The 23,167-nt window shown below is 40.7% G+C and overlaps 1 protein-coding gene across 6 annotated transcripts in view; it reads right to left on the reverse strand.

The window, feature by feature from the left end:
- Positions 1-11,508: 11,508 nt before the first annotated feature.
- Positions 11,509-23,167, reverse strand: part of PLS3 (plastin 3) — an 81,705-nt gene continuing 70,046 nt past the window's right edge. For 5 of the 6 annotated variants that reach the window (XM_078065102.1, XM_078065101.1, XM_078065103.1 and 2 more), the window contains 9 exons: positions 22,670-22,696; positions 22,300-22,395; positions 18,190-18,385; positions 16,700-16,778; positions 15,805-15,919; positions 15,450-15,583; positions 14,754-14,877; positions 14,409-14,533; positions 11,509-12,755 (listed from right to left, as the gene is read on the reverse strand). In XM_078065102.1, coding sequence (XP_077921228.1) covers positions 12,623-12,755; positions 14,409-14,533; positions 14,754-14,877; positions 15,450-15,583; positions 15,805-15,919; positions 16,700-16,778; positions 18,190-18,385; positions 22,300-22,395; positions 22,670-22,696 — 1,029 coding nt within the window. In that variant the 3' untranslated portion in view covers positions 11,509-12,622. The remainder of the gene's footprint in view (positions 12,756-14,408; positions 14,534-14,753; positions 14,878-15,449; positions 15,584-15,804; positions 15,920-16,699; positions 16,779-18,189; positions 18,386-22,299; positions 22,396-22,669; positions 22,697-23,167) is intronic. The other variant, XM_078065107.1, reaches the window with a different exon arrangement.

Below are 23,167 nucleotides of genomic sequence, written 5' to 3' on the forward strand. Positions count from 1 at the left end.
ACCTGGCGAGTACTCAGGTAAGGGAGGACAGAATGGAGAAGAGTCACATCAGCCTTACTGTCTTTGTTTCAGGTACCTCTTGTATCGTTCCTTTTTTTATCTTTCATTTTTTCATTAGCCTCTTGCAACAAATCATCCAAAGAAGCTATTTCGCAATTTTGAGGTCTTCTAGAGGCTTTTGCATACCAATCAAAATAGGTATCCCATTCTGCTTGTTTGATTTGGGAACCCTTACTTTTTTTTTTTTTTTAAGATTTTATTTATTTATTTGACAGAGAGAGAGAGTGTGTGTGTGTGGGGGGGGAAGCTGCAGAGGGAGAGGGAGAAGCAAGCTCCCCACTGGGTCATGACCTGAGTGGAAGGCAGAAACATAACCAGCTGAGCCACCCAGGTGCCCCTAGGAACCTTACTTCCAAGTGCCCTTCTTAAATGAAGAATCTTGTTTAATTGGAACGTTCCCCCATGATTAATTCTTGGTTGTGTTAGTGGGATTTTTGCCATTTTTGTAAATATCCCTAGCCTCCAGGCACTGTTCTTAAATATAAAATAAGCAGGTGTGTCAGAAGGTGAAGCACTTAATTCCTTGAAATTTCAGGATCCCATTTCTTTAGCTAAGCCTTGGGTCTCTCAGAGCCAAATTAATATCTTAGAAGGATGTGCCACTGGGTTGGGAATTTTGCGGTGTTTTGTGTCGTATACCTGATTGCATGGATCTTTTTTTTTTTTTTTAAGATTTTATTTATTTGTCAGAGAGAGAGCACAAGCAGGGGGAGCGGCAGGCAGAGGGAGAAGCAGGCTCCCCGCCGAGCGAGGAGTACGATGCGGCACTCGATCCCACGACCCTGGGATCATGACCTGAGCCAAAGGCAGATGCTTCACCGACTGAGCCACCCAGGTGTCCCTGCATGGAAATTTTCTTGAACTAGTATCAATCTAACTCATTCCATGACCAATTTATCCTAGCCTGGGAGTCAGAAGTTAGGTGGCAAGCACTCTAACAACTTTGAAGTGCTCAACCAGTGCTCGTCAATTGTGAAGCTTTGGCTTCTGAGATTCTTAAGATCTAGTATTCCTTTCCTGGAAAGATTTCTTTACAGTGGCAGATGTTACTAGTCTAACTTGTGCCTACTTAGATTTTGATGTGCCTTTGGTCAAAACAGTCTGGATTTCTTTTTTTTTTAAAGAAGATTTTATTTATTTTGAGAGAGAGAGTGAGAGAGAGAGCATGAGAGGGGGGAGGGGCAGAGGGAGAAGCAGGCTCCCTGATGAGCAGGGAGCCCGACACAGGGCTCGACCCCAGGACCCTGGGATCCGGACCTGAGCCGAAGGCAGATGCTTCACCAACTGAGCCACCCAAGCTCCCCAAAACAGTCTGAATTTCTTGTCTTAATTTATTTCCCTAAGTCCCCCAGTGGTTTACTCTGTGGACTTACCTCAAGGCTTTGTGAATCCCGGAACGGTTGCCATCTGGCTCTTAGATGGAGGGATACCCATTATTTTCCCTTGTTGAAATAAGTCTAATTCAATCAGACTTATGTTTCTGGCTGCTTGTGCACAATTCCTGAGACTTGTGAGGACCTTCCAAAGCTCCTTACTTTGTAGATGAGCTCAGCCACACACCCAAATGTTGGGGCCCACTAAGTCCCACCTGGAAAAAATCTGGAGTCTCTCCTACCCCAATTTTTCATACCCCATGAAAAATCTGGACTTTCTCACACCCCAATCTTCCACCCAGAAGGATTAGGACAGGAGCTCAGAGTGCAGAAGAAGCAGAGCCTGATCCGAGAGAAGCTTACTAGAGATCCCAGAGAAGAGCTGAAGAGTCAATACCTCCACCGGCATCTGGGGGCCATCCCGGAATCCTCAGCCGCCAGCCTCAGGTTCCACCTCGTTGCCAAAACCGTCGGACAACAAAACTAAAACAATTGAGCAACCAGTCTGTTGTCCTTTGTTCAAGGGGAAAAGATGCACGGGTTGGGGGCGGCCAGCCCCTCACAAGCGGTGGAACATTCTTCCTGGGCAAGAGTAAATCTTACATGGAGCGTTCTATAGAAGAGGCAGCTTGGACACAGGGCATGATGGGGAAGGAGGAGGGGGATTTCCTTGAAAAGGCTAGAGGGTCCTGTTTTCTGGGGCAAGGTAAAGTAGCTAAAGCTGAATTGGAGAAGTGGGGCAGGAGTACATTCGGTTTCCTTGACAGGTGTTTCTCACAAGTGCAGGCTGACTTAACGTTTACATTTGTGATGTGAGGGGCGCCTGGGTGGCTCAGTCGGTTAAGCGTCTGCCTTCGGCTCAGGTCACGATCCCAGGGTCCTGGGATCGAGCCCCACATCGGGCTCCCAGCTCAGTGGGGGTCTGCTTCTGCCGCGCCTCCTGCTTGTGCTCTCTCTCTGACAAAAAAAATAAATAAAATCTTAAAAAAAGCGTACACAATTATCTGAAAGTACACAAAGTATCTAATATCACAATTATCCTGAATACATAGGATAAATTAGTGTATGGCATACCAGTGTAAGCCTCTCCATATAAAATGTAGTACCCTAGTTGGAGGTAAACTGTATTGGGTTAGAATCATGGAACACTACATCAAAAACTAATGATGTATTGGGGCGCCTGGGTGGCTCAGTCATTAAGCGTCTGCCTTCGGCTCAGGTCATGATCCCAGGGTCCTGGGATCGAGCCCCACATCGGGCTCCCTGCTCCGCGGGAAGCCTGCTTCTCCCTCTCCCACTCCCCCTGCTTGTGTTCCCTTTCTCGCTGTGTCTCTCTCTGTCAAATAAATAAATAAAATCTTAAAAAAAAAAAAAAAAACTAATGATGTATGGTGACTAACATAATGTAATAAAATAAAATTAAATCTAAAAAACTGTATTGGGAATATAAGTATCATTTATCACAACAGGAGTAAGCCCGTTTGGTGTCCCTAATGGTAAATTTCTCCAGTGACACTAAAAATTCAGCAAAGCAGGGAATGATGTGTTTTCTGAAGATAATAAGCTGACTCTCGTGGTCAGGTGAGCCTCAGTAATACTGTCTACTACTGATTGGCTTGGTTTTGCTGGTAGTATTACAATAGCCTTAGCAGAAGCATTCTGATAATGTGAAGGCAAGGTCTATTTTTATGAGGCTGAAGGTCAGGATTAATGATATGAGGGAAATTTATTAGGTACCAGAAGGAGCCTATAAAAAGGAATCTGCCTTCTGAGGTGTTTAAAGGGATTGATATTAAATTACTCTCAGCAGGGCCTGGTAGAGTATGTTAGATCCAGCCATTAGTTAAAATCAGAGCAGTTGCTATGGCCTGGGAAGAAAAGGTATAGAATTTTGTTTTCCCTCAAGTTCCAGAAGAAGACCATAGAGGGGGGCGCCTGGGTGGCTCAGTCGGTTAAGTGACCGACTCTTGGTTTCGGCTCAGGTCATGATCTTGGGGTCCTGGCCTCTGTGCTCGCTCAGCTCGGACTCTGCTGGAGCTGGTCTCCTCCCTCTGCCCCTCCCCTGCTCATGCGCTCTCTGTCTCTCTAAAATAAATGAATAAAATCTTAAAAAAAAAAAGACCATAGGGTTCAAAAATAATAAGATGAAGATAAGGGAGATCACATTAGTGTTCTAAAGGATATAAAAGTATAATAATAATATTAGTAGAAGGGGAAAAGGACAGAAAAAGAGTGTTGGAAAAATCAGAAAATTAATCTCATTCTGTCATCTTGGGTGGAACTTATCTACTTCTGAAGTCAGCAGCTTGTTTTGTTGTCTTGGGCATAAGTCGTCCACTTCTGCTCTCAGCAGCTTCTGGAGAATTCCTAAGGACCTTCAGTTTAAGGTCTTCTGTTGGAATGGATTCCAGTGATGTGGGAGGCAGTGATGTATATCCGTTAAATTAGAAGTTTTGTATACTTACAAAAACGCAAGTATCACTATCTTGGAGTTGTTTAAGATTACTGCTGTCAAGGCCTAATGCAGTACTCTGGGTCAGGGAAGTTCAAGGGTTTAGAGAGCTTTGCTAATGATAAGTTTAGAACTCTATCAGTTTTCTTTATTTTTTCTGAATTAGAATATGATAAGCACAGAGGAATTTCTGAGTAAGATGTGCTACTTTGAAGGATTTTGAAATGGCAATACCAGCAAAATGTGTGTCCCTGTCACCAGAGTGTTGTGGCCAAATCATCTCTGCTATTGAGAGTGGTATCACTGAAGCATTTTTGCTAAAATCCATTTTTATCATAGTTATCTTCTTAGACAATGGCAAAGCATCTCAAGGTCTTTTCATTCAGCATTTATTTTTTTTATTTTTTATTTTTTTAAAGATTTTATTTATTTATTTGAGAGAGAGAGAGCACATGAGAGGGGGGAGGGTCAGAGGGAGAAGCAGACTCCCTGCTGAGCAGGGAGCCCGATGCGGGACTCGATCCCGGGACTCCAGGATCATGACCTGAGCCGAAGGCAGTCGCTTAACCAACTGAGCCACCCAGGCGCCCAGCATTTATTTCTTTTATAGGGGTTCCTGGAGAGGTCAGGAAATCTCTTTGCTTCTAAGCCATGTTGACATCATGAACTAACCTGAAATCTTATTTATTATAGATGTAAAATATCCTCTTTTTTTAAAAAAAGATTTTATTTATTTATTTGAGAGGGAGAACAAGTGGAGGGGAGAGGCAGAGGGAGAAGGAGAGGCAGACTCCCCAATGGGCAGGGAGCCCGCCACTAAATAAAATCTTTAAAAAAAAAAGAACTATCATATTCTATTTATGCATAGGAAGTTAAACTCTTCTGTCAAGTTTATCATCATCATTAGGACATTTGACAGACGGACAAAAGCTCTTAGAGCAGTTTTGACTTCATTAAAAGTTAGAAAAATGTATTCTCATTGTCCTTTCTTGTATAAGATTGAGGAGCAATCTTTGTATTCTCTAATGGCCATTTCAGGAAACCCCAAGATAGTTTAAGCACAAAAGACATTTTAATAATGTTATTATTTGTTTTGAATTTGGAGCCTGGGTTTGGGAAAGGCGAAATCAAGAATCGCTGTTAGAGTCAAGGTTTTAAGTATCTAAAGTATCTTAAGTATTATATATAGATATATATATAAAGTATCTTAAGTATCTAAAGACAAGAACTATTTACAATCGACATTGCAAAACTTTTATACTAGATTATAGCGAGTTGAAAGCTGTGGAGTCATGATCCCGAAGTCCTGGGATCAAGCCCCGGCATCGGGCTCCCTGCTCGGCGGGAAGCCTGCTTCTCCCTCCGCCGCTCCCCCTGCTTGTGTTCCCTCTCTCGCTGTGTCTCTCTCTGTCAAATAAATAAATAAAATCTTAAAAAAGAAAAAAGCAAGCAAGCCCGCTGTGAAGTCAAGAAAAAGCCGCGGCAGTGTCTCATATTCACCAGGAGGGGGCGATGTTTGTTCATTTCTGGGATTTGGACCGCGTTCGGGTGCTGTCCGCCCTCATCACTAGCACAGAGGATGTGGCCGTCCCCGAATTTGTTTATGCTCACAGGAAACAAGGCTTAGCTGTGAGTGCCAGGCCAGCTCCCATAGGTGAGGGGCTATTTCCATTTTTCATCGGTGATGAGACTATGAGAAGACTGTCTTATACATATTTTAAGTCTAAACTGCCAAGCCTGATGAGGAGCCCCTTCCGTGAAATCTAATGAACGCAGCACAGTTTTGAAATAGGATTTTGAAACCAGGAAACGAGTATGGGTCAAATCGGGACCTCAAAAAGGAACATGCAGGTTTTTTTTTTTTTTTTTGTCTCCAGTCCAACTTGTCAGAAACTAACCACCAGCTAAAGCATCACTTCATATTGGGGATTTTACTTTTTTTTTTTTTTTTATTTTTTTTTTTTTTTATTTTTTAAAGATTTTATTTATTTATTTGAGAGAGAGAATGAGAGACAGAGAGCACGAGAGGGAGGAGGGTCAGAGGGAGAAGCAGACTCCCTGCCGAACAGGGAGCCCGACGCGGGACTCGATCCCGGGTATATTGGGGATTTTACTGACCACCACCCCTAACCCCTACCCATTCTGTCTACCACTGTCAGAATGTATGCTTTCTGACTTTGTGCCCCTACCTGATACAAACTTCCATTGCTACATTTTACTTTATGATTAGTGTTTGTGTCCCAGATACCCAACTGTAGTGCTCAAGAAAAAGAATGTGTTTCATTCACTTTATTCAGGCCTTAGAGCAGGTCTCTATATTGTTGAATTGATTAAATACTAAGGAAAAATAGTTTAACAGTAGACTCAACAGAAAAATACAACTTTGAAAACTTCTCCATCCTTGGGAAGTGTGTTGAATAAAAAGTGGCGAAAGAGGAAGACTAAAGTCCTAAGTTCTTCACTGAGGGACATTTCATAAAGTGAACAAAATCTGAAAAATTTGGGGCGCCTGGGTGGCTCAGTTGGTTAAGTATCCGGCTCTTGGTTTCACTCAGGTCATGATCTCAGGGTCCTGAGATCGAGCCCTGCATCGGGCTCTGCGTTCAGTAGGGAGTCTGCTTGAGATTCTCTCTCTCCCTTTGCCCTCTGCTCCCCACCCCCTGCCTGCCCTGCTCTTGCGGCCACAGGCAGGCTCTCCCCCTCTCAAAATAAATAAATCTGAAAAAAAAAATCTGAAAAATTCTTCCTGAGTCGCTGCATTCCTCCAGCTGGTGTTGAATGGTTTTATACAAAAAATCTTTCACAAATACTATGTTTTCCAGTAAGTGGTTGTCGTCTCCATCTTGTTGGTCCTTTAAATATACCTTCCCATGTAGTGTTCCTAGGAAGCTATATACAGGTATATAAAGGACAGATGACCACTTCCCATTAAATAAGCAATGACTGTTTTTGTCTTTTTTAAAAATTGACTTTATTGTGGTAAGAACATTTAACCTGAGATCTACCCTCTTAATAAATTTTCAGATTGGAAGGAAACATTTCCTATTTGCAGATTACATACACGATTGTAGAAAATCCCAAAAAATTTACACAAAGCCCCACTCCAAATAAAAGGAAATACTTAGGTATAAACTTAAAAAAAATGTATGCACTTTGTATACTTAAACTTTTTAAAATGCTAATTAAAGAAATCAAAGACCTAAATAAATGGAGAGATATACCATGCTCTCATGGATTGGAAGAGTTAACCTAGTAAGGATGTCAAATTTCTCCCCAAATTGATCTATAGATCTCACACAATTCCTATCAAAATTCCAGCAAAAAATTTTTTGTAGACATACAGAAGCTTATTCGAAAATGTATATGGAAGAGGAAAGGATCTAGGATAGCTAAAACAATTTCGAAAAAGAAAAATAAACTGGGAAGAATCACTTGACCTGATGTTAAGGCTTATTATGTAGCTACATTAATAAAGACAGTGTGGTATTGGCAGAGGGTTAGACACATAGATTGATAAAACATAATAGAGAACTTACAAATAGACCCGGGGTTAAGGATGAAGGGTAGTAGTTGTGGCTTTAAAGGGGTAGCACTAGGGAACATTGACTGTGCTGGTTGTTCCATGAATCTACACATGATACAATGGCACAGGACACACACACACACGCACGCACACGCGCACACACACGCACACACACACACACAAATGAATGCACGTAAAACTGGTGCTATATGAATAAGCTCTGGATTACACCAATGTCAATTTCTTACGTTTTCTTGTTATTTTTTCCCCCACAGTCTTCACTGTTTACTCCTTTCTAGCTCCTGGGGTTTTTTGTTTTGTTTGTTTTTTTAAGATCTAATTGACAACATTATATTATTTTCAGGTGCACAATGTCATGATGTAATATTTGCATGTATTGTGAAATGATCACCACAATGTCTAGTTAACAACCATCACCACATACAATTACAAAGTTTTTCTTGTGATGAGAACTTTGAAGATTTACTGTTTGAGCAACTTTCAAATATGCTATACACTATTTTTAACTATTGTCACCATGCTGTATGTTACATCCCCATGACTTATTTTAAAACTGGAAGTTTGTACTTCTTGACCCCCTTCACCCATTTTGCCCACCTGGTTCTTGATATTTGTACTGTAGCTATATATTATTATTGGGTGAAACTTGATAAAGGGTCTATGAGACCTTTTGTTCATTTTTTAATACTTCCTATTAACCTATAATCATTTCAAAATAAAAATGTAAAACAATTCAGCCCTGAAAAAAGCCATGTTATCTTTTCAACTGTACCCATTTATCAAACCCCACAAACTCATACCAGGTGCTCATTTATACCAGGTTTTGAAATATTATTTTGCCTTATTAATTGTCAAGAATATTTTTTTTCTTTCTTTTTACTATCAGACAAATCCAGATTATGGGGCATTCTACAACAAAATGGGTCTGAACTGTTAACAAATATCAAAGGCACAAAAGACAAGAAAATGCAAGATTGTTCCAGTATCTTAAATCTTGCAGAACAGAGACTTGACAATCAAATACAATGTGTGCATTTTTATTAAGAACATCCTTAAACATATTTTTGGTATAATTTGGAAAATTTGAATGTAGACTCTATTAGGTGTGATATCTATGTTACATTTTGTTGTTGTTGTTGTTGTTTTAAGATTTTATTTATTTATTTGACAGAGAGAACACAAGCAGGGGGAGCAGGAGAGGGAGAAGCAGTCTCCCCACTGAGCAGGGAGCCCAATGTGGGGCTCGATCCCAGGACCCTGGGATCATGACCTGAACTGAAGGCAGATGCTTAACTGACTGAGCCACCCAGGCGCCCCTCTATGTTACATTTTGGAGATATGACAATGTTATTGTAATTATGTGGGAGAATATCCTTGTTCTCGGAAGATTTATGCTTAAGTATTTAGGAGTAAAACATCACGAGGTCTGCAACTTACTTTCAAATGGTTCAGCAAGACACACACAAAGGAAAAACACACACACACACAAACACACAAAGAAAACAAATATGTCAAAATGTTAACAATTGGTGAGTGTAGGTGAAGAATATATAGATGTTCACTGTAGTATTCAACTTCTCTGGAGGTTAAAAAGTGTTATCTGTTATTTGCCCAATTATGGTAATAGTATATTTCCAAATTTTAACTCTCCTGACATTATATATGTAATATACCATACAATTCCACTCCTGTGTGGAATTTAAGAAACAAACTAACAAAGAAAAAGAGACAAAACAAGAAACAGACTCTTAACTATAGAAAACAAACTGATGGTGAAAGGATAGGACAGTTTTCAGTTTGACTGTAATTACCACATTGCCTTCAACAAACTGTAAACTGATCATTCTTCCATCTGGGTGTTGGAGAATGCCCGTATTCCCATACCCTCATCAACAGAAAATTTATCAATCATTTTAATCACTTTTTTTAAAAATCAATTTAAGGCAGTTCATAAAGAAGGCAGTTCTCTTAAATGTGTATTACGAAGTGAAAGAACCAATCTGAAAAGGCTACATACTGTATGATTCTAAAAATAGGATATCTGCAAAAGGCAAAACTAAGGAGACAGGGAAAAGATCAGTGGTTCCCAGGGGTTAGTGGATGGGGAGGACTGAATAGGCAGAGCACAGAGGATTTTTAGGGCAGTGAAACTATTCTCTAGGATACTGTAATGGTGGACAGGTCATTATACATTTGTCAAAACCCACAGAATGTACACCACCAAGAGGGAACCCTAATGCCAACTATGAACTTTGGGTGATCATGATGTGTCAATGTAGGTTCATCAATTTTTTAAGAATTATTTATTCATTTATTTGAGAGCCAGAGAGAGAGTACGAGCAGGAGGAAGGGGCAGAGGCAGAGGGAGAAGCAGACTCCCCGCTGAGCAGGGAGCCCGATGCGGGACTCGATCCCAGGACCCGGGGATCATGACCTGAGCTGAAGGCAGCTTAACCGACGGAGCCACCCAGGTGCCCGTAGGTTCATCAGTTTACTGATGCATGTGTGTTGGCAGCGGGTGGTACCTGAGAACTCGCTGTATCTTTCACTTAATTTTGCTTTGAACCTAAAGCTGCTCTAAAAATAGACTAAAAAAAAAAAAAAAGCAGTTCTTGGTTTCAATGGCATAACCCTCCTTACTTCTGAGAATCAGCATTCCCTTTTTATGTTCATTGGCCAATTATAATTTTTTGAATTGGGTAATCAACTCCTTTGCCCGTTTTTCTTTCTAAGATTTTATTTTTCAGTAATCTTGACACCCAACATGCAGCTCGAACTCACAACCCCCGAGATCAAGAGTCGCAGGCTCCACCGACTGAGCCAGCCAGGCCCCCCTGCCCATTTCCCTAATGGAATTTTTTCTTTAGCAGAAGACAGGTCTTAAGACGGGATTGTCCTTACCGGTTACTCTGGTATATGTTTGCAGAAGACTTGCCTTTTATTTATTCATTAAAGCTGTTTTTATATTAAGAAAATGAACCTATCATATGGGTACTATAGACCAAATGTTTGTGTCTCCCCCCAGTCTAATCTCTCATGTGATGGTATTAGGAGGTGGGGCCTTAAGTCATGAGACTGGAGCCCTTGTGAATGGGATTCGTGCCCTCATCTGAGACCCCAGAGAGCTCGCTTGCGCCTACCTCCATGTGAGGTTATAGCTAGAAGATGGCCTTCTATGAACCAGGAAGCAGGCCCTCACCACACCGCCAATCTGTCACCTTGATCTTGGACTTCCTAGATTGCACAACTGTGAAAAAAAAAAATGTGTTGTTTATAGGCTACCTAGTCTGTATTTTGTTATAGCGGCCCAAATGGACTAAGGCAATGGGACTAAACTACCCCCCCTCCCCGCCCATCTATATTTTGACTTTGCTTATTGTATTGATTTATATAGTTGTGGGTTTGTTTTTTTTTTTGCCAAAGCAGAACTGTCAAATTTCTTATTCTTCTATTTTAGGTCTTTGGGGTTTGTATCATACTCAGAAAAATCTTTCTTACTCAAGCTATAAATACAGTTATTTACACCATAACCATGCAGTTTGTCAAAGGACCGGATTACGTATTACTCACTCAGACAAAGCCTTAAAATGGTACCATGAACCACTGGTGGTCAACTGGGGATGATTTTGCCCCGCACGGGACCTCTGGCCATGTTGTCTGGAGACGTATTTGTTCTACGCACCGGGGCTGAGCTACTGACATCTCAGGGGTAGAGGCCAGGGAGGCCAGGGAGGCCAGGGAGGCCAGCGAAACCTCCTGCAATGCACAGGACAGCCCCTCCCCCCTCCAGCAAGAGTTAGGCGGCCCCCAAAATGTTGAGGGCGAGAAGGGTAAGAAAGCCTGCCAGAAACCATCTCCCCTCACTGGTTATCCGGATCCCCCCCATCATGGTAAGTTGGAGAAAACCCTCTGACCCCATTGGGACTCCTCTTCATTCAGACCCTGTAATTCAGCTCCACGAGCTTAAATTGAACAGACGTCATTTTGTACAGTACACCAGAAAAAGAGAATATTGGGGGGGAAAAATCTGGCAAACTCGACTGGCAAACCACGAAGGGGCGGAAACACGAGGAGACTGATTATTATGTAAATGCCTTTATTTGAACTAATACATTGCTACCAGATTACATCACTTTTCAGAGTTAGAGTAACATTATGATCTTGGAAACTATAGCAAACAGCTTGACAAAGCAAGAGTACATTACGTCCTACATATATATTTTTATTTTTTAGTGACCACGTCTCCTTGTTTTAGGTGGAAAATTAGAAAATTTATGGTACGCTTAGCATGCTTGGCCTACCGTCTCCTGTCTGCATTCTGAGCACACTCTCTCCTCAAAAGTGTCATATTCAACAGCATTTTAAATCTAAAGAGAGAGTTTGATGATACAGGCTTTTAAAACAAATAAGCATATATGGAACCAAGTGTTTGAAGACAAAATATGTCAGCTGTTTACAACTTGGGTGTGAGAGGGTCGATGCAAAATCAAGGGACACCTTTCCTCTACCTACAATGTATGGTTTTTACTTACTTGAAGACCCCTTAAAAAAAGTAGCAAAATCAGCAGTCTCATTTAATGTAATCAAAATATTCTTAAATGTACAAAAAAGATCACGTAGAAAGAATACTGTAAAAAGATACTGATTTTAAGAATAAAAGAATACGAAAAGCTTCTATTACATTCTGCACAGCCAGTTACTTCTGCCAATGTTCAGTACTACAAAGATAAGCAAAGGATACTCCTATCCAGATACCCTCTGAGCCCAGTTCTCGAGTAAGAACTAGCATCCTGGATGGAAACGCAAAATTATGGTCTAACAATATTCATATCCGATCATCTAAGCAAGTCCCAAGAGGTGGACATTCTAAGGGGGGGGCAAAGATACACAGAGACGACATACAGCAATGGGAAATGTCAGGGGCAGCCATCTAGGAGGAGAGAGAGTAAATGATTTGGCCGTGAGCGCATTTCAGGGGTGCCTGACAAATCCAACTTTGACTACGGGAAAGAGGAGTTGTTGCCATTAAAACTCTTCCCCTGTGAGCTCTCAAGATGAGGAGTCTTGTTCATCAAAACTCTGAGTCCTTTCAATGACCATCAGTTCCTTAAGCCATGAGCACTTCCCCTGGAAAGAGTTGACCTGCTAATCATGCACCTGGGAGCAAGGTTGTTTTTATTCGAATTGGTTATTTTACACCCTCTTCATCCCCCTGCCCATCAAGCACGCAAACACGGTCATGACCATCTTGGGCTTTACTTCCACAAGGTCTTCGGGGAGAGCATACACCCTGGCTCCGATTCTTCTAGCCATTGACACGGCGTACCTATTGGTGGAGGGAAACAAAAATCAAGATGAACCTCTTGTTAGTCAAGGACATGATAGGAGACATCTGTTTCCTCTTGTAAAGTCATTTGGCTGGGATGTGAAACGTTCATATTGAAACTTCAGAGCGGCATGATTTTACTTTTTGTTGTTTTCTGTTTTGTTTTTGAGGTCAGTCTTAAGTGACATCCGATTTTTCAGCCCTACTGCTTGGGACTGATTTTATTCACCCCTTTTCTGCAATGAGAATTAATTTTGGAGCACTGACTGATACCGAAGATGAGAAAAAAAAATATATAATTATCCAGATTGGCTGTATGATCGATGTTGATATTTTCATTGAGCATGTTGACGGGATAACAGATGCTCTCGTGTGATCCTAGAGATAGGGGACGGAAGTCTATGTCATATATTCAAATCCAAGCTGCTTTGGGAGATGCAATGAATTCTTCCATACAGTCAGGGCGGGGGTGGGGTGGGTAGAGTCTACAAGATGTGGGGACAGAGTGGTCAGAGCAAGGAATGGAAAGGGTACACAAAGTAAGGGAAGAAAGAACTGATGTGTCCAGCTAGGGAAATCTGCAGGAGCGCCCTTCACTTAATACAGGAGACATTTCTAGGGGTTTTGTAACACAAATCTTTAAAGATGATCATTTCTGAAAAAGGAAGGTTTTCAGTGGGCTGATTTCCAGTGTATGCTAGTCAAGCTTTCATGGGTTGCCTGCGAAACCAGGTCACAGTCTAGGTCTTTGGGGAAGAAGGGAAGTGACAGGTGGAAAAGCCCTTCCCAATATTGCTGAAATGCAAAAAACTTTCTTTTTTTAAAAAGATTTTATTTATTTATTTTAGAGAGAGAGCACAAGCAGGGGGAGGGGCAGAGGGAGAAGCAGACTCCCCGCTGAGCAGGAAGCCCAACTCGGGGCTCCATCCCAAGATGCCGGGTTCATGACCTCAGCCAAAGGCAGACGCTTCACCAACTGAGCTACCCGCCACCCCACAAAAAACTTTCAAGGCATAGTTTCAGTGGAGGCTTAAGCATCCTGCTCATTTAGGGACCAAGATAATAAACTCAACATATGTAGTAAAGGCGATCTGTGCATAGTGAAAAAAGACATCCGTAAATAACGCGTTTCAAAAAAGAGTGAGACAGAAGAATATTCTTATCTACGGCATGAATATTCTTAGCCCATTTTCTCCTTGTAGTAAGATGAACATAAACTATATTATTTTGGTAATTCCCTGAAGCAACAACTGACTGAGTGCCTATTCATTTCAAAATCTCTAAGGTAAGTATTATTGCTCCCATATGTACTGATGAGGAGTCTGAGGCTCCAAGTGGTTTTCCTCCGGTGACACCAGTCTTTTTTTTTTTTTTTTTTTTAAGATTTTTAAATTTTCTTTATTCGTTTGAGGGGAGAGTGAACGAGAGAGAGAGCACGAGCCAGAGGGAGAAGCAGAAGCCTAAATGAGCAGGGAGCCCGACACGGGGCTTGATCCCAGGACCCTGGGATCAAGCTCATGACCTGAGCCGAAGGCAGATGCTTAACCGACTGACCCCCTAGGCGCCCCTTAGGTGACACCATCCGTAAAGTGGCCAAACCTGAGCAAGAACGCAGAGTGGGTATTAATCATCATTATCGTCAGTGTCTCTTACTTGGCATTATTGTGCTTGTCGTCTTCTGTCAGATTGCCACTCTTAACAAGGTCATAGTTTATGCAGCCCGGCTGGATGGCGTCAATTAAATCCACAACTGCCAAACTGGAGCTGATCGTCTTGTCCTAGTGTCAAAGGACAATAAATCCAAGAGTTTCAGGTTTGTACAAATTAACATGTGATTACTTGTCTCAAGTTGCCACGCACCAAGCCCAGCGGCTGAAGAGAATCTTGCCAGTAGCACAACATTAAATCACTGACAAACCAACCAAAGGCTGGCCTTCTAAATTATTGATCCTTTCTGGCACACATGACGTTTAATCATCAAATGTGCGCAAGTCTTACCTTAAAACTCTGAATGGAAGTTGATTTTCCAGCTTCACTCAATGTTCTGTTCACCCAGCTGACAATGATGTCATCATTAGCTTTCTGCCCGTCTCCGAGGTCTTCCAGAACATTGAGGGTATATCTAGAAGGAGAAGTGGAAGAAAAGGTCCCAATCTACTTCATGAGAAAAAAAAAAAAAATGCACCTTTTGTACCAGTCCGACAGTGACAATGACCTAAAAGAAGCTGTTTTGGCTGGTACTCGGTTATAATGGATGCGTGTCAGCATTCTAGTTAAGAGGTCTTTTTCTTTTCTTTTCTTTTCTTTTTTTGAAGATTTTATTTATTTATTTGACAGAGGGAGAGATAGCGAGAGCAGGAACACAAGCAGGGGGAGTGGGAGAGGGAGAAGCAGGCTTCCCGCCGAGCAGGGAGCCCGATGCGGGGCTCGATCCCAGGACCCTGGGATCGTGACCTGAGCCGAAGGCAGCCGCTTAACCGACTGAGGCACCCAGGTGCCCCAAGAGGTCTTTTTCAAACGGATACATGGGCTGTTCAGAATTTTTGCATCTATCCGTTACCTAAGCTCACTTTAGAGTCTAAATACAAAAGTTTCCAGGGCGTAGTCATTGACACGTCTACCTGAAAATAACAAGGGCTGGATCACAGACCGCTAGGACAGCGGAGCTTGAACAGTGAAAACTGGGTACCATACCTTCTCATCAGCTGCCAGACTAAAGCTAAAGTCAGAGTTTGGTTTCCATCGTTCAGGTCTTGCCCTCCGATACCAACCAGGGAGAATTTGGCAGGATGCTTTCCCAGGTCAACAGCATAGTTGCAGTTTTCTAGCTGTAAACCCACAAAAAGCCAATGGTTGAGGATTTTTCATCTGCTTTATCTGGATACACACGTGAGTACGCACGCACGATGCTGGGCACTTAGCACATCAAAATAAGTTAAGACACGGTTCCTGTTCTCAAGAAGCTCAGATGCAAGAGTTTTCCAAACAAAAGAAACAAACAGAATAAAAATAGCCTGTGACAAATGTATACAGCAACTTAATGATCTACCTTTTTCATGTTGGCTCCAAGTTTCGGGTATGGAGGTTTATTAACCTTACTCCAGTCAACAGGAACTTTAATTCGTTCATACAACTGTAAGATTACCAGGGCATCCTGCAGGTCACTAAAGATTTAAAAATAATTTAATCAGTGTTTTTAGACAGCTGGGCCTTTGTTTCCTTAAAAACAATAACAGTACACTGGCAACTAAAACATATAAAACCACAGATAATACCCAAGGCTCATATTTTCTATCAATCTGTCCTAAAAAATAGAGCTAACATCATCCCGTTCACTTAAAATACTTATCGCAAGCTTCTGATTTGCAAGGTACTATTCCAGAAGCTGGGCACATAGAATGAAAATCCTTGGCCTTACACTAGACTCAGGGGGAGAGAGAGAGAGAGATAATAAACAAGTATATGGATCAATAGGTAATTTGATTTGGGGATGTATATAACTGCTATGAAGATGAAAAGAACCAGGATTAGGGTTACGGAGTGTTAGGTGGTGGTCAGGGCCTGAATTAGTGGCTTGAATATAGTAAGGGAATAAGGCATTTGAGGCAGAAAAGAACATTCCAGGCTGAGAGAACAGTGAGTACAAAGGCCTCAAGACATCATGGATGGTGTACTTAAGGCATTCCCCAGTCTCTCTTCAAAATATAAAGGCTATTCCATAGGGTGTTAGAAAGACATTCATACACTCTTTCACTTAATGATCATGTAAAGAAAGAATCTGGGCTTCTGTGTATTCGGAAAATGATAATGGATGTCACCATTCAATATCTTCCGATCTAAATATCCAGTGTAAACGAACATTTAGAAAATGTTTAGAGCTGTAATTCCTTCTGTGGCATCCATTCACGATGTTCCTAACAGATAATAACAGTACAAAGGCTTACGCATAGAGATGGTTTACATGGGGATTAACACCAAGAGAATTCATCCAGTTACGGAAGGTTCTTTCTTCACGAGTTTCTCCTAATAAGAATATTCACAAAATGTATATATTAATTAAACACCTTGTATATGTGCATATCATATCAATTCAGTTAAGATTATTTCATTTCCTCTGTACAAACCTAGAGGTTTTCTCCAATATGAATCTCCAGACATTCTAAATACATTCTCTCTAGGTACAGCCTTCTTTAAAAAAATTTGTTGGGGGCGCCTGGGTGGCTCAGTTGGTTAAGCAACTGCCTTCGGCTCAGGTCATGATCCTGGAGTCCCGGGATCGAGTCCCGCATCGGGCTCCCTGCTCAGCAGGGAGTCTGCTTCTCCCTCTGACCCTCCTCCCTCTCATGCTCTCTGTCTCTCATTCTCTCTCTCTCAAATAAATAAATAAAATCTTTAAAAAAAAAAAAAAAAAAAAAAAAAAAAAAAAAATTTGTTGAATTTATTTTACAATTGAAGAATACAACTTTATAATCAAACAATTTAGAGGTTTATGAATTTTTTATAATCTCCTCCCCCTTCTAAGGCTTCCCCAATATCTCCCCAAGTCCCCATACCTCAAAAGTAACTGATGTGATCAGTTTTACGTTTAAAAAAATTGGGGGGGGCGAATCAAAAATATTTTGGGGGGTGGTCATATGAACCCTCTATACTCATGAATTTACACCTTCCCTCTACACATTTATAAATTTTAAGCTACACACGAGCACTCCTTTCACATGCCTATATCACAGCAACAAGTTCCGTGAAACTTGAAAAGCATAAAATGTAAAGATTTTATAGTCCTGCCAGTGGATGGTCAAGGAATGACTATTACATTTGTTCATATTTGAATCTTATACTTCATGCATATATAATCTGGAAAAGGTAAACTCTGCCTTCCCCAAACTTAAATAATTGCCATCCATTATTATTATCATTTTAAAGATTTTATTTTTAAGTAATCGCCACACCCAGTGTGGGGCTCTAACTCATGACCCTGAGATCAAGAGTCGAACGCTCTACCGACTGAGCCGGCCAGGCACTCCCTATTATGATTTTTTGAGCAGATGAGTAGAAAAGGAACTGGGGCTAGTGCTGTCTGGTTAGTCTGACTGTGGAAGAATGAAATAATACTGTGAACTGATAGGTCAAATTTAATGCATATATACCTTTTTCTGGTGAGGGGTTTAAAGATGATCTATTTCTAAAATATTAAAATAAAACAATGGTTTACTAAGTGGCCTTAAGCTAGGTGATCCTTGACTACAAGTTTCCCGGTATCACCCTTTTCTATCAGCTGCCACTTTTTACTCAGCCCTCGGGTCTACTTCCAGCAGAGATTTGCTAAGGGAAAGTGGAGAAGGAAACTTATTAAGTCAAGATCCTGGAATCATCGTGGCCTGTGTATTTCTGGTCTGTGGTCCCGCACATTAGAATGTGAGAAACCTTCAATTACCTTCCAACAGAGTCCAGTCAATATCCTGGTTCTCGGGCTTGGTTAGTGCCGGGTATTTATTAAACAGGTTAGCCACAAAGGCTAAGTTCAGTTTGGGGTTTCCACTGACGACATCAGCAGGGGTGACAAACTGTCTGCAACCCAACTTGTCTGCTTGTTGAAGCATACTCTCAGCTCTCTTCAAATCATCTGTTTCCTGTTGAAGTAAAGTAAGAAGGCATCTTTTAAAAGGCTATACTAAAAATATAGACATGTTCCCCTACAATGATAGGCTGGATATACAATTCTACTTTCTCTTGGCCAACATATGGTACTTATTATAAAATTGTTTTGAATACAACAGCAGAAAAAGTTGGCTGTATTTGCATGCAGTACCTAAAAAAAACACGCTAGGTGGCACCAGATCATTTAGCTGAGGACAGTGCATTTACTTCAAATAGGATTACATCTCCCCTGCGAAAACTCCAGAAAAAAGCTAAAACTGTTGAGATTTTTCAAGTGGGCCCTAAAGAAAGCATAAGACTGAAAAAGATAGAGAAATTATGAGAAAATATTTAAAAAATAATCATCAAGACTAGCAGTTTCCAGTAATTTAATTTCAGGTTTAAATTGCGTATTTCAAATTGTAGTTTTCCTCTGCAAGGATTTTTTTTTTTTCTTTTTTGGTTACGGTTTATTTGACTTAACATTTCCACCCAGGCAGAAGCAGAGTTGCTCATTTCTGTAAAGAATACTTACTTCCAACTAATTCCCATGACTCCTAACTTGTTACCCGCCCCCCCCCCCCCAAGATGAATGCCCAGCTCTGGATTAACACAGGGTTTGGTGAAGAATTTAAGTTATCCAATCATTTCAGCCTGATGTCAAAAATACAATTTCTCAGGCACTCACTATTCCCACCTCCCAAGGCTACAACTGAAAAACCTGGAGCCACGGGAGGAACGGGTGCTTTTGGATCTTCTGTTTCTAGTGACCTACACTTGAAAAGGAACAGAATGGCACTCTGGGCACTTTCTACATCGACACAATACAGTTTTGCCCCGGGGCAAACGTGAGCACTTCTGTGGAACGGAGTCATGGGAGAAAGGGTTTTACAGTCTGGTGGGAAAAGAAGAGATAAAATAAATGAAACCTGAGGAATGTTACTTTTAAACTAAAGCTGCCCAGAATGTGTAATTTGACAGTCTTAACTTTGTCTTCAATGGGTGATGCTATCTTTAATTAGTTTTTTTAAGCTCCAGTGAGGTGCCTTGATTGTACAGGACTCCAGAACAATGTGTATTTAGTTTGTTACCTTCTGCAAAACAATCAGTAACCACCAGCAGATGGGCAATTGAGTGGGATTCAACCTTTCTTCAGGGTTCTCTCTGAGCATAGTGAGTTCCTCTCATGGAGCCTATTTTATTTCTTGTAACCTGTCAGTTATTACTTTAATATTGTTTGCTGTATGCTATTTACCAACTTATTTTAAAATCCTTTCTTTATTGATCATCTTGGCATTCCTAATGAAGCATTGATAATATTGGAATAGGAGGAAGCTTTAGAGTAGACAGAAACAAAAAAAAATTTAAATAGTCAAATAGACAATAGTGAAATAAAAAATAATCAAATAAAAAAACACATATGCAAAAATAACTCCAGCCCCACTTCCCACCATATTCAAAGTTAACCCCAAACATATTATATTTCTAAATGTAAAACCTCAAACTATAAAACCTCTAGGAGAACACATAGGAAGAAATATTTGTGACCTTGCGTTAGGCTAAAATTTCTTAGATACAACATCAAAAGCATGATCCATAAAAGAAAAAATGACTAAATCTGACTTTGCCAAAATTAAGAACGTCTGTTCTTTGAAAAACATTGAGAGAAAATATTTGCAAATCACATATCCAATCAAGGACTTGTCTCCAAAATACATAAAAACACTCAAAACTGGCTAATAAGAAAACAAACAATGCAATTAAAAATGGGCAAAATGTTTGAACATGACGATACATAGATGGCAAATAACCACATTAAAAATGTTCAACATCATAGGTCATTAGGGAAATACAAATTAAAACCACAATGACAGATCATTCGGCACCTGTTAGAATGATTTAAGTTAAAAGGACTAACCACACTAAAGTGTTAGTGAGGATGTGGATGAACTGGAACTTTTATATATATATTGCCGGTAGCAATGTAAAATGGTACAACCAGTTTGGAAAACGAATTGGCCGCTTCCTAAAAAAGTCAAACACAGACATACCCAATTACTCAGCCATTTCATTCCTAGGTATTTACCAAAGAGAAATGAATGCATATCTTTATACAAAGAGTTCTGTATGAATGCTCAACAGCAGCTATATTTGTAAGAGCCCCAAACTGGAAACAATCCAAATGCTCATCAGCAAGTGCATGTGTAAACAAATCTGTGCTATCTCCATTCACCGGCATATAATTCAGGAATAAACAAGGAATGCATTTATGGTACATGTGACAACATGAATGAATATCAAAATATTATGCTGAGTGAAAGAAGCTAGACCAAAAAAAAAGGATACATACTGTAGGGGTCCATTATATAAAACTCATAAAAATTCAAACTAATATAAAGTGAAAGAAAACAAATGAGTGGTTGCCTGGGATGGGGGCCGGAAGGCATTACAAAGGGTCATGAGAAAACCTGATGTGATAATGGATATAAAAAAAAAATCAATTATCAGTCAGTTAGGCCCTAAAGAAGGTAATAAGGCTGAAAAAGATGAAGAAGGACACTGACCAACAAGGGAAAAGTGGGGGCGCCTGGGTGGCTCAGTTGGTTAAGCGACTGCCTTCGGCTCAGGTCATGATCCTGGAGTCCCTGGATCGAGTCCCGCATCGGGCTCCCTGCTCGGCAGGGAGCCTGCTTCTCCCTCTGACCCTCCCCCATCTCATGTGCTCTCTCTCTCTCTCTCATTCTCTCTGTCTCAAATAAATAAATAAAATCTTTAAAAACAAAAAAAAAACAAAAAAAAAACAAAAAAAAACAAGGGAAAAGTGGGAGCAAAGGCTCAGAGGTAAAATGAGTATTGGGGGCAGGGGTGAGGGGATGCGGGTAGAGACTAATGGGAAAGAGCACTCACTAGCAGACCTGGAGCAAGACTGTGGAGGGCCTTAAATGCTAAGCAGAACACTTGAGACTAAAGTCTAGAGTCAATGGGGAATCCTTGAAGGATTCTGGGGAGGGAAGAGTCAGAGGAGTGTTTGAAGATCAGCCAGGGAAGACTGAATGGAGAAGAGCTGTCTGGAAATCAGAATCAGTTAGTGTACTGGCTGCCAGTCACCCAGCGAGCCTGCCCAGACAGCTCCCCAGCGCACAGGACAGCTCCCTATCCATACCAAGTCACCCGAACCAGTCTCACATCCAACATACAGACAGCAATATAAGCGCACAAGTCAGTTACAAATTCAGTTCTGATAAGGGCAGTGTAAGTGGTTTAGCCCGTGTTATCTACTCGATCCTACTGCCTGGTAGGCTAGAAATACGGATTCTCTAAATTAGTACAAGGCATTCTATATCTAACGGGTACAAAGAACGCACCAAGGGATCCTAGAAACTTGAGACGAAATCGTCTAGCCCAATTTATGGATGAGCAAAGTGAGATCCAATTTGGGGAAGGTCACTGAACAACTGAGTCATGTAACCAGGGAATATGGTCCATGAGTGAGTCCCCAAGCTGGATTTCAGGGATCCGCAGTTTGTAAACATATTCATGTTACTCTCAACACAGGGATATTACAGATGCATATACGAATAGCTTGTCATTACATCTCTCACTGTGATTATAATCCAAACACTTGGAAAAGGTTAGTTTCTAGCACTTATTTCTCCACCCTTGCTTGGCATATTTTATGCCATCAATATAAACCAACAGTGCCATCATTATGGATCCCATTAATAAACTATCAAACTCCACCAAAGCTACTCTTTCTGCCTTTGAATTATACCCACAGCAATAAATTGTAAAATAATGCTCAAAATTTTTAACACCATTACAAGCAATTATAAAAATTCTTGTTATTTAGAAGAAATTGACAATCATTTTGTAAGACTGTAGAATTCAAATGAACACCTATACTTACATTGAAACCTGACATGTTAATATCTATCCGTGGTTCACCTTCCTTCTGTCCTTTTGGTGCAATTTGATTGAGAAGATGGAAATAGGCTTTGGAATCCTACAAATGAATTGAAAATCTCAGTGAGATCACATCTACAAAGAATGAATGTATCCCATTGTCCCATGTTTGGTAGGATATTTGCACTGGATTTTGTGAGAATATATGGCACAAATCTCTGTCTTCTAATCTAACAGATCTTTCCCCCAGAAAAGCCCATCTATCTGGCCTAATGTCTGTCTCGAATATGGATAACTGGATTTTATCATGACTTTACAACTGATTAACATTACCAATACAATAATGCTAGTAAACACATTAACTAGTTCTGTACCTTCACTGAATTACTGAAGTCAATAAGCTTGGTAGATAAAACAAGCAAGAAAAGAAAGTAGGAGCAGAAATCCAGGAAGCATAGGGAAAGAGAAAACAGACAGGTTACATCATTACAAAACACAATATATACCATAACCTATGGAGAAGAGATTAGCTATGTTAAAGATGTATTTAATTGTAAATTTAAATGACATTTTTTAAATGAGTAACTCTTGAGTTGGTGAAATAACATTTAACCCTGTATGACCTGAATATAGTTAACCAAACAAGATATTTTTTTTTTTAAGTAGGCTCCCCACCCAGCATGGAGCCCAATGTGGGGCTTGACCTCATGACCCTGAGATCAAGACCTGAGCTGAGATCAAGAATCGGACGCTTCACTGACTGAACCACCCAGGTGCTCCCTGAAGATTTTCTTTTTGTTTTAAGCTCCTGAACTCATTCATTGTTTGAATGTTTTACTTGGAATCCCAGTGACTAAAAGTGGCGCTGCTCA

Source organism: Halichoerus grypus, chromosome X (genome assembly GCF_964656455.1).
Source record: "Halichoerus grypus chromosome X, mHalGry1.hap1.1, whole genome shotgun sequence".
NCBI lineage: Eukaryota > Metazoa > Chordata > Mammalia > Carnivora > Phocidae > Halichoerus > Halichoerus grypus.